This window comes from Mastigoproctus giganteus, chromosome 4 (assembly GCF_048544385.1).
Source record: "Mastigoproctus giganteus isolate SK-2022 chromosome 4, ASM4854438v1, whole genome shotgun sequence".
NCBI lineage: Eukaryota > Metazoa > Arthropoda > Arachnida > Uropygi > Thelyphonidae > Mastigoproctus > Mastigoproctus giganteus.
The window spans coordinates 192258999-192271732 of NC_143578.1; the positions used below are offsets into that span (position 1 = coordinate 192258999).

At 36.9% G+C, this 12734-nt stretch overlaps 1 protein-coding gene across 1 annotated transcript in view; it reads left to right on the plus strand.

Annotated features, from left to right (window-relative positions):
• Ge-1 (Enhancer of mRNA-decapping protein 4 homolog Ge-1) overlaps positions 1-12734 on the plus strand; it is a 527075-nt gene that overhangs the window by 359942 nt on the left and 154399 nt on the right. The window contains exon 20 of the mRNA XM_090372439.1: positions 11885-12040. Coding sequence (XP_090228565.1) covers positions 11885-12040 — 156 coding nt within the window. The remainder of the gene's footprint in view (positions 1-11884; positions 12041-12734) is intronic.

Below are 12734 nucleotides of genomic sequence, written 5' to 3' on the forward strand. Positions count from 1 at the left end.
TTTAATGAGATATATGCACACAATTCTTGTGAATAACTATAATAATATATATATTCATTAACATCCTTACATCATTGTTATGGGTGTTTTTGCTGTGAAGCAACTTTTCTTTTAGAAACTTACTGTTTCTTAACCTGTATTAAACTAAAAAAATCCAACCAACCAACCAAAATTGAGCAGTTCAAGTTTTTCTGCTTAAATTATTCAAGTTTTTTTTTTTTTTTTAACAAAAATGTTTAATTTTCTTACAAAAAACACTTTCACTGTGAAGTGTATTAAGTAGTATAACAACAGTGCTGATTATGATGCACTGTTATTATACTACCCATTATAATGTACTTGAAGCAGTGTTGATAGATTATTAGCCAGGTAAAATTGAAAATAAAAGATCCACAAGAAAATTAAATTATTTTTGTTTGGATCTGTAAGTAAATGTATTGATGACCTTAGTAAGCTCCCCAGAGATTTTCCTCAATATTTTCCAGGTCCATTTCCATCCTGGTTTGTGGCAGGCTCAGGCTTAAAATGAAAGGTTCCACCGAACATAAGTATTTTTGTTTGGATTTGTAAGAGTGATAATAACTTTAAAAAAGTACCCTAAGAGACACTCTTAAAGATTTTCCCAGTATATTCCCACTTCAGTTGATCCATAAAGTGTTGCTTTATCAGTGATTTAGCTATAGTGGTTTAGCACAACCATTGGTACACAATTCCATTAACAGTTGAAATAGCAGTTTGATTTTGATTGAATTTGGCAGTGGAGGTATGTATGTATCTATGTGATTTGGTTATTGATGCAGTGCTTGCTGAAACAGAAATTTAGCCCTTCTTATTTTGCTAAAGGAAGAAGACATCAGGTACTACCAGCATCCATTAACCCTTTTCAGTCTAGCATTATTTGCACTGTCTTCCCCATGCAATATATCTCTTTCAATCAAACAGTGACAATGTATAAAAACATATGGGAATCCTTTAACAAGTACAGGTCACTGCTGAAAAAAAGCTGTGAATTAGGGTCAAATTTGAAAGTGTCTGCAATTCTGCCCAGACACGATAGGAGGGAGTATATGATGAGGGCCCTGGAAATATTGTGCAAGGCTCAAGGGGTAGAATTTTTTTCAGCCTGGTCTGTACTTGTTAACAGGAGAGACTGCTTCTACAGGGATGGGATACACTTAAATAGAAAGGGTGCAAGAATATTTGCTGATGCTATCGAGGCAGTGTTAGGTGGGTCGGAAAACTGCTAGCTTGGGGGGATACAAGGACTAATAGATTAACAGTAGCCACTAGCAGAGGTGAAAGTGATTCTTGCACTGCTTCTATTGGAATTAGTCTCGAGAGCAGGGGTGGGAAACTTTTTTTGTCAGCGGGCCGAATGAAATTTTGCGGGCCGGAATAGATTGAACGATTTAATAAAAAAAATCAGAACCTAAAAAATGTTATATTACTCGAATTACCAAATTATTAATGTATTTTTAAAAAAAATATCTGAATGTCTGATTATAATTGAAAATGCGGCATTCGGCATCAATTTTTCTGTTTTTTTTAATTGCCTCATTTTATGGGCTATAAATTATATTAAATTAAAAATTGTAATAATTAGAAAAGGCATAAAACATAAAATATCTCGCACCAATATTATTTTTTTCAATAAGAAGTCAAACCCAAAGGAACTTCGTTCGATCGATGCTACAATAATAATTAGGAAATAACTCTTTGACGCTGCATAGAATCACTTGGTTACTGTTGTACTGGCCGCGATTCCCGATTGAACCGAATTAAGCCGAATGTTTACGGCGAGTGTAGTCAGGTATGGATTTTCTATATTTATGCATTTACCGAGGGGGCCGGATTCAACATCGTCGCGGGCCGGATGTGGCCCGCGGGCCGGCTGTTGCCCACCCCTGCTCTAGAGCAAAGTTTGCGACATCCCCCTTCCCCCATACTTCTCCTTCAACCCATGCACGGTACTAAGTACTATAGGTTTTGATACCTTTCGTGTTTGGGGTTTTCATGAAAAAAAAAAAAAAAAAAAAGAATGAGCAGCAGCCTGGAAAACAAGATGCAGGGTATTTCGGAGACTGGTGAGAATCATTACGGTACAAGTAAACACATGGGTTGTGTCAGGGTAGCTAAGAATAGGAACAGGTGCATATATACTTGCATGTACACCAATGTTTGGAGTTTGGTAAATAAATTTGATGAATTTGAGGTATTGCTCAAAGCATCAAAGGCGGATATTGTTGTGATATCAGAGACGTGGTGTCACACAGATATAAGGAATGCAGAACTGTAATTTGGGCAGTACAATGTGTACAGAAAGGATAGAAAGGGAGGAGGGGTTATGCTATTAGTTAAGAAACACACAAAATCCAAGGAAGTAAAGCCAGTCGACATCACTGGAAAGTGCAGTGTCGAGTCAGTTTGGTGTGACATAAGCATTGGGAGATCAAAATTCAGAGTAGGAGTGTGCTATAGGCCTAATGACTCTGATGAGTATAATAAGAAACTGTACAGGGAAATAGTGGACCAGTACATCAGAGAGTCTTATAATGGGGGATTTTAATTTCCCAGATATTGACTGGAATTTGTGGGTTGGTCACTTACACACTAGCAAGGCTTTTGTAGATTTATTGGATGATTGTTTTCTACATCAGCATGTTCGGGAGGCAACTAGAGAGAGTAATACTCTTGATCAGATTATCTGTAGTGATTCTTCATGCATTAAGAATCTGCAAATAAAAGAACCACTAGGTGGCAGTGATCAGTGTGTGAACTGTGATTTACTCAAAGAGGTAACTACCATCAGGGGTAAAGGGAAGGATTTTTGCTTTCTTAAAGGTGACTACGATGGTCTGAGACAGTATTTAAATTCTATACAGTGGGACCAACTGATGATGTTACCAACAGCAAATTCAAAATGGGAAGCATTCAAAGAACTTATCTTGGAAGCTACTAGGCTTTACATACCAACTAAGAAATATTGTTTAAGTTTTAGGCCTAAATGGATGTCAGATGAACTAATGAGACATATGGCAGAGAAGAAAAATGCATGGGATACATATAAATTAATGGGTGATATGAAAGCCTATGATAGATATAAGCTGGTCTGTAACCAAGTCACAAAGGAGATTAGGCAGGCAACGGCAGATTATGAGAAAACCTTGGCAAAGGATGCAAAGAAAAACAGAAAAGAGTTCTTTACCTATGTGAACTCAAGAATGAAAGGGATGGATCAGATTGGTCCACTGGATATTGATAGTTCAATAGTTAAGGATCCTGCTCAGGTGGCTAACAAACTAAACGAGTATTTTGCATCTACATTCACACATGAGGAGTTATTCAGGAAGGTGAATGCCAGAGATGAAGTAAACTCTGGCAGTGAGCTGGATGATTTTGTAATAACTGAGAGGAAAGTGGAGGAGAAATTGAGGATAAACATAAAAAAGGCACCCGGGGGTGGATGGGATCTATCCAGTTATATTAAAGGAGGCAGCAAAGGAAGCAAGCAAACCCTTAGCCATAATTATGAGAGCTTCTTTGGACTCAGGGGATGTACTCATAGACTGGAGATGTGCAAATGTGACCCCAATTCACAAAGGAGGATCAAAGGCTGACACAAGTAATTATAGACCTGTGAGTTTAACTTCTGTTCCAGGAAAATTAATGGAGGCACTGGTTAAAGAAGCACTGCAGGATCATCTAGACAAGACTTCAGTTATAGCTCAGACACAGCATGGTTTTGTTAAGGGAAAGTCTTGCCTGACCAGTTTGATTGGATACTATGATGCAGTCACAAAAGAACTGGATGCAGGGAATAACTTTGATATTATATACTTGGATCTTAGAAAGGCTTTTGATACTGTTGTTCATGGAACACTGTTGCACAAATCAGAGCAGTGTGGCATTGGAGGCAAATTGCTGCTATGGATAAAGGGGTGGTTGAGGGGGAGAAGACAGAGAGCGGTAATCAGTGGACACTGCGACACTGCTCATCGTGGACTAATGTTATTAGTGGAGTCCCTCAGGGTTCAGTGTTGGTTCCATTATTGTTTTCTGTATTTATAAATGATATTGATGATGGTATATCAAGCTTAATGTCCAAGTTTGCAGACGATACAAAGGTTGGTAGAGTGCTGACACTATGCTGCTGCAATAGGATCTGGAAAGGTTGAGCAGATGGGCTGAGAGGTGGAAAATAAAGTTGATGTAGATAGCTGCTGTACTTCTTTGTGTATATCAAGTTGATGTTCATCATTGTCTTCATTAGAGTGTACAGAAAAACAGTCGAGTGGTTCAGGCTTAATGTCCAAGTTTGCAGACGATATGAATGTTGGCAGGATTGTTAAGAACATTAATGACAGTATGCTGCTGCAACAGGATCTAGAAAAGTTGAGCAGATGGACTGAGAGGGAGATGGAAAATTAAGTTTAAAATTGGCAAGTGTAAAGTACTACATATGGAAAGCAGTAACCCCAGAGTAACATATCAACTCTGTGGTAGTACACCGACGGTAGTAGAGAACGAAAATGACCTGGGGTTAACGGTGCAGACAGATATGAAGTTTTCTGAGCAGTGCAGATGGTCTGCAAGAGTAGCTTATGGGGTCTTGTCAATGATATATAGGAATTTTTCTAGAAGGGATAAGAAGGTGATTATCCCCTTGTATAAGGCAATAGTCAGCCCACACCTTGAGTACTGTATACAAGTCTGGAGGTCTCATTTTAAGAAGGATGTAGAGCATTTGGAACGAGTACAGAGAAGGGCAACAAGATTAGTAAAAGGAACAAAGGATTGCTCTTACGAAGAAAGGCTAAAGTTTTGCAGATTACAGTGTCTGGAGATTAGGCACCTGTGAGATGATTGAATGAGCATGCTCAGTGCTGATGGGATTATTCCTCTTGCTCAGAATAATCACCTGAGAGGGCATAAATTCAAATTGAAGAAAGACAGATGTAGGATAGACGTGCGGAAATTTGCTTTAGCCAGCGGGTAGTTTGTTGGTGGAACAGACTTCCATCCCTTGTCGTGGAAGTTGATAGCCTAAATAAGTTTAAGGCTCAGCTGGACAGGTATTTTGAACGAACAGAGGGGTGAAGTGGAAGTGGGTGTTTTTTTTCTTTTTTTTTTGGCTGATGCTGCATAAGCTTGCTCTCTTGCATCATATGCCTCTACTAATGCTAATGCTAATAACAGTTGCTATTGCCAATGTGATCCCCTCTCTTAAATGGTGCAAATTGCAAATCTTTGCTGTGTAGACGATGTACTTTAGGTAGCCCCACAAGAAAAAGTCTAATGGTGTCCGGTTAGGACTTCTTTGTGGCCAAGGCACAGGTCCACCTCTATTAATCCAACAATCAGCTCACCTGTCATTTAGGCATTCTGTACATTATGGCTGAAATGAGGCAGTGTGCCATCTTGCTGAAAAATCACAAATTCCTTTCTCTCTTTCTATGTCTGTTGAGGGAAAACAAAGCTGAAGCATATCCAAATAAATGTTGCCAGTTATTGTCATTTTCAGCAAACATAAATGGGCCTAGAAAGTGATTGTGCATTAGTGCACACCACACGTTTATTTTAGGAGTATCACGTACATACTGGTGAACTTCATTTGGTTGCTGTGACCCCCAAATTCTACAATTGTGTTGATTAACACACCCATTTATGTGAACGGTTGCTTGTCACTAAACAAAATGCATTTTAAATAACTTTCATCATTGTCAATCTCATTTTAGATGGCTCTATCAAATTCAGTACGTCTGGGATGGTCTTCAGGTTTTATTTCATGTGTGAGTTGAATCTTGTATGCATGTGCAGTCTCAGTCATTTATGAAGCACATTCTGAATGGTGGTCTTTGGAATGCCAAGCTCCAGGCTGCAACAAGCAATGGATATCTTCGGACTACATAAGCTAGACTGTCTCAAGCACTCCACATTCTCTTCAAGCGTTGGTGGTCGGCCTGGAGATTTCTTAATGTCTATACTGCCAGTTTCCTTAAACTGATTATACCAACATATTATAGTCTCGTGTGTTGGATCATCTTCTCTATAAGTACGGCAGTATTGATGTTGCACTGTTATGACAGATTTAAATTCAGCGTACCACGACGCACATTGTGCTTTCTGTTGCATGGTCGCCATCTTACTGACACTAACTGAGGTGGTGTGCATAGGAATCATTTTGCGCACACTCGCGGCACAGCCAAGGTCATTGTTAAAGTGTCAAATAAAACTTAGTGAGTTACTGCACTGTTTGCTGCTACAATCACAGCAATCGATCAAATATTTCCGAAGATAATTAAAAGGGAAATCACAGACACCTTTTTCAATGACCCTGTATATAGATGGTAGTACAATAATTGTGCCAGTACATTGGACTGGGAGTATAATTTTAGAAAAGGTTAAATTATAATATCTGAGTAAGAGCCACTCGTGGACTCAGTTGGACAAGTCCTTAAAAGGACTTGTCCAACTGAGTCCATGAGTGGCTCTTACTGAACAGAGGAGATGATGTTGGTGAAGAAAGGCTGATGGTAATGCTGAAGTGAGTAGAATAGACAAATAATATAAGGAATTAGTCACAAATTACATGAAAAAAGAGGAAAGGCAAGATAAACTGTATAATGCATTAAAGACAGATGCAGAAATGTTACATTACCACTGTTTTCATACTAAATAATGTTACAGATTCGGATATCCTGTAATGTAATAATGGGAAGCACACTAAAAATTTTACGGATTGTAGCAGTGGGGGATTAAAATGGCATAATCAAAAAGTTAAAAAAAAAAAAAAAAAAAAAAAATTGCATCACAATGTGTGAATTCTCCCTAAACAGATATACATTCATTCTGGAAAACAAAAATATGTACTTAACTTTCTGAATGTATGTTGCTCATTTGGAGAGAGCTCATTTGAGTCCCATTGTGACTGTAAGAATTACTAAAGGCCTTTTCAGATGGGGCTGTAATTAGCTGATTCCAGGCTGACCTGGCCAGCTAGGTGGGTAGAGTGCCTGCCTGGAAACCCAAAGGTTGCGGGTTCGAATCCCACTTCGGGCTTGGATCAGAGTAAAAATGCAAAAAAACTTATGCATTATGGCCACGATGTGCCAACAACTAACGGAGGGGGAAAAAAAAGGTGATTCCAGGCTGTTCTAATAAGATTTTTATCCTGTGAACAGATTTGTACAGGCATAGCAACAATATCACAATATGGCCAAAGTTGCTGATGTGCTTGAAAACTAACAGCTACAAGATAAATACATTTGTAGAGAATTTGTAGTTTTGAGAGTATATTTTCTTTTAGTCCATAGAACGACTGCTTTGTAATTGCATTCCTGTCTAAATTGTCCTGCATTGCTTTGTTAAACTGAGATTCCATTATTTTCCATGGAACAGAAGTCAAGCCAACAGCTCTGTAATTATTCATGTTATCCTTTGCACCCCCCCCCCCCTGTGAATTGGGGATACATTTGCAAATCTCCAGTCCATAGGAACCTCTTGAATCCAAGGATGCTCTCATAGTTATCATTAAAGTTTTGCTTATTACCTCTGATGCTTCCCTTACTATAATTGAATAGATGCTAACCACCCGAGGTGTCCTTTTTACTTTAACTTCAGTAATTTCTCTTCCACATTCCTCTCGGTTATCGCAAAATCATTTAGCTCCCTGTTATAGTTTGATAAACTTCTGGCATCTCCTTTCCTAAAGAATTCCTCATGCGTAGATGTAATGTGGATGTAAAATATCTCTTCAGTTTGTCAGCAGGAGCATCAACAATTAAACAGTTCCTACACTAGTAGACTAGTGTGATCCATTTCCTGTTTACTAGTGTTTACATAAGTAAAGAAGTCTTTGCTGTCTTTCTTTGCCAGAGACTTCTTGTAATCTGAATTAGCTTGTGTAATCTCCTTTGTCACTTTATTGCAGACTAGTTTAGTTATTGAAGTGAAACTTCTTTAGGTGCACCTCAGGCAGTATTTCACATGGGAGTAACCTGCATCCGTGGATTGAAAAAAATCGGCATGAAAGTGCAACAGAAATGATTCATTGCCCCACCATTGTACCACATTGCACACTGTACCAGGCACAAGAAACACGGCACTGTACATAGAAGCGACACATGACTTGCATGTGTGTCGCGTTTATGTTTTAAATCACTATCTCTCTGCTTCTAGCAGTCTGATTTTAAAAATTTATTAAAAACTGAAATATTTCTTTCATCATTCTCTACCATATTTCTTAAAAAATTTCAATGGAAAAATTTATAATTCAACATACCTAAGACTAATAGTGTGTTGTAAGGCGTATAGAGCATGTATATGTACAATGTAATCACCGAAACCACCTCCATTGAGTACAAAGGAGAGATCTGTAAAAACTTTGTAATAAAATTTTAAAACAATTGTAAAATATTAAACCACTGTAACATTGAAATAATAAACATTTCGAAAGATTCTAAAGAAGTTTCAGTCAACTTCTGCTATGTGTGTGCTTGGCACACGCACAATTTTTTTTTTTTTTTTTTTAGGTCTGAACCTTGAACAGTATCTCTTAGTTAATATAAAGATCCTAATAGCTTCTATGATTACTTCCCTGAATGCTTCCCATTTAGAATTTGCTATTGGTAACATCATCATCATCATCATCCTTCGATTCCACCGAATAAATTTTTTAAAACTGTCTGAGACCAGTGTAGTCACTTTTTGAGAAACAGCAACTTTTCCCTTGCCCCTGAGAGTAGTTACATCTTTAAGTAAATCCCACATCAATACATTATTGATCACTGAGGTGCCTTCACTGCCACCTATTATCTACAGATACTTAATGCAAATGCATGAAAGGGTGCTGCTAATAATCAGATCAAGCGTATTGCATTCACTCATTGCTTCTCTCACATGCTAGTGTAGAAAAGATTCATCTAATAAATTCACAAAAGCTGTGCTTCTATGTGAGTGAAACCCACAAGTTCTATTCAATATCTATAAAGTTAAAATCCTGCATTATAAGACAGCCTGATTTAGTGGCTCATTCTCTATCTCTGTCTGTGCGGTTGTGCATTGTACTCATCACAGCCATTAAGCCTATGAGACACAATCCCATTTTTGGTTTCCTAGTACTTATATTGTATGAAGCTGACTCAACATTGCACTGCATTTGATTTTATGTGCTTCTTAATTAAGAGCATAAGGAAAGCTGTACACACTACTCCACATATTCAAATTCTGCATCCTTTATGTACCATCATGGTCACTGTAGGGAAATCAGAGACTATGTCTCCAATATCTCTTCAATGTCTGCACTTTATGACTTAACCAGTTCATCAAATTCATAATTTATTTACTATGTGCCTAACATTGGTGTTCACGCAAGTATACCTGCAACTGTTTATACTCTTAGTAACCTTAACATGGAACTACTTATACTGTTATTAACCGTGTATTTGCTTGTTCTGTGAGGATACAGAAAGGCTTTGAAGTCCCAATCCCCAACACCTTACTTTCCGCGCTCTGTTAAACTATTAGTCTGTATATCTCCTCAAATTACGAGTTTTTCTGACCCACCTAACACCTCTTCAATAGCATCAGCAACTATTCATGTACTCCTATTTAAGTGTGACCAGTTCTTGTGAAAACACTCTCTCTCTCCTGTTAACAAACACACACTATGCAGAGAAAAATTCTACCCATGAACCTTGCACAGCCTCTCCAGAGCTGAATTAATAGACGAGGCTCTTATCATGTACAGCGCTGGACCCAATATTTGTGGGACCATGTTCAAGAATTACTTGTGGGGCCCTGGGATTCTGTGCAAAACTTATATAGGGTATTTTTGTAATGGTGTTTTTTTTTTTTTTTTTTTTTTTCAAATTTGACAGCTCTTGGAGTGACGATAACGTGGGTAACTAGACGTTATGAGGCGGTAGGCTTGTTGATAGAAATGCGGAAAATACACGGATAATATTATTATTTAGACCATTCGAGCATGGGGCTCTGTTCAACAGAACCGGTTGAACATACTTGCGGCCAGTGCTGATCGTGTATTCCCTCCTGCCGTGTATAGGCAGAATTGCATACACTTTCAATTTCATTCCGAATTTGATTTTATGTGCTTCTTAATTAAGAGCTTCTTAATTAAGAGCATATTCTTTTTTCTAAACATTTCCCTGTACTTGTTGAGTAAATCCTCAGATCTGCTCATAATATCATTAGTACCAATGTGTACAACATCAACTTTTACCCCAGCATCATTTCTTGCTCCTTTCTATCTGTCCTTTTTACAAAGCATTCCTGACAATATCCTGACAATGGTTCCATATCTGAACCAGTAAATTGCTTTGGATGATCGTGACAACAGTCACGATCTATTTGGATCTCCACTTTCCAAATCAGTGGGAAGGGCACACAGGTCCAATTTTATGGCTAGCTCACTCACCATCGAACTGCTTTTTGTGAGGTTACGTTAATGACCAGAGGTATAAGCCCTCATTGCCAGCTGATTAAATGACTTGAAGAAGAAGACCACTGCAGTGATCAGCACAGTTATACCAACCATGTTATAGTCCATCTATCAAGAGATTGATTACCATTGAAATTCTGCCAATTATTGCTGGAAGTCATGTTGAAATGTTGTAATTGATACTTTAATCACAAGTTTGGGGTCTGTACTAATTTTCTTCTAGTATAGTATTCTACATAAACATAGAAAGTTAGGATACCAAATTTGAGAAGTTTCTTTTGAATAGTCCTTTATTTTTGTTTCTGTGTTTTTTTTTTTTTTTTTTCCTTTAATGGATTAATGTAAATTAATCCATTTTGTGTATAAGTGATTTTAAAATAATTATTGTACTACTAAAATTTTCATTAGAACTGTTTCATTAAAGTAACTCACAAAATACTAATAATAAAGCAAGTCAACTAGAATTATTTTCATTTTAATGAAATTTGTTTTAAAATGGCATTCATAATAGGATTTAACTGTATAGCCACTCTTTGTAAGAGAAGAGACAATATATACCACATGAGTCAGTGTTTTTCTCCTGTTGTATTTTTGGGTCTGAAATTGCCTTTTTACTAAGTTAAAAGAAAGTAAATTCAAATAAAAACACTTCAGTCTTTAATTTTTTATATATAGCAATTCTTATCTTTTCCTATGAAAAATTCATTTCTTTGCAAATGCTGCAGTTGCTGTGGGATATGACATTCATTTTTAAGCAGAATAACAGATTTGCTGATATCAGCATTTCACTCTAAAAAAAACCAAGTGCGTTCTGTGTTGCCGCAGATATAATGGATTTATGTTGGAAGAGCAGGGAGACCATCTGTTGCCACCAATTTGGTGCTGGGAGAAATTTTTGTATAAGCAGTTCCTTGGTAACGTTCCTTAATTTAGAGGTCCCAATGCCTAGTACACATAGTAAGTGGCATCTCCTCCAATAAAAATGAATGTTTTCAAGAAACTCAGTATTTGCTCATTTGTCTTTTAATCATGTATGGTATGTGTGGGCAAAAGATGGATGGTTACCATGCACAGTTCAGAATATTAAGAGCATGCCATTGTTATTATTTCAAACGATTGCTGGAATGTACTTTCACAAATGAACTGAGGACTTTCCTGAGCCTATATGTGCTGTGTTACTTAACAGAAACTGGTATTAGCGAAACAGCAAAACATCAAGGTGTAACTCAAAAAGGTGCTTTTAGTTCTGTGTTCATGAAAACTCTTTTATAAATCTAATATGCCCCATAGTTTGAGGGGAGAGTAAGAATCAACTATATAATAAGGTGAAATTATAAATTTTACATCTTGCATTATTATTTTGTACATTTATTGGGTATGATATTAAAAAAAAAACTCTGGTATTTTCTTTTACTGGGTGTGCAGCTAGTAAAATAGAATCTGTTTTAGCCAAAAAGGATGAAGATAATCAGCATTGGTTAGACAGTCAGTGTGCTTCGTTATCACAGGCTGTTATATCAAATATTGGTAACAAAATAGAAAAATCCATGAAGAGTGAAATTAAAGGCAATGTTTTACCATGTAAGTATAGTTAATCTTTATTAAATATGATAACATTTGATTTTTGTTCTAATTCAAGTGAATTTATTTTGAAATTGCTTTAATACCATTGCAGGAACTATCCAAAGAGATTCAAATTTTATTGCTATTTGTTGTCATAAATAACATGAAATAGTATTAAGACAAAAATGACTCAGACTTATACTTAACACTGCAGATTACACAAAGACTTTCCCATCATGGCTAACATTCAGTGTTAACATTAAATTTGGGGGGAGGTGGAACAATGTCCAAATTAACACTAACTGCTAGTAAAATAAGGTTATGATATATGACTGCGAAATTTTATGAAAGCTTAGTCCACCCCAAGCATTATCACTGTGCCATACGTTTTGTGGAGTGCATCAGATTATTAATGTAATTGTTATCTAGTTAATGGTAATAGACAAGTACTGGTTTCTTGCAGTGTTTTCTTGTTTGATAACTTCTTTTCAGAAATTTTCTATCTCACATCGTGCCAGCAGTTTTCTGTAGAGTTAAAATCTGTACTATTAACCGACAATTATAACCATCAGGGGTGGGAGTCTCACATGAGATTCATCATCTGAAGATTAAAAAAAAAATACAGTATTTCATGCAAATTAATCTTTAACTAATTGGGAACTGCACAAAATGGTTTTGTAATGTTGTACTTACAGTGCCTGTGATGTTGAAA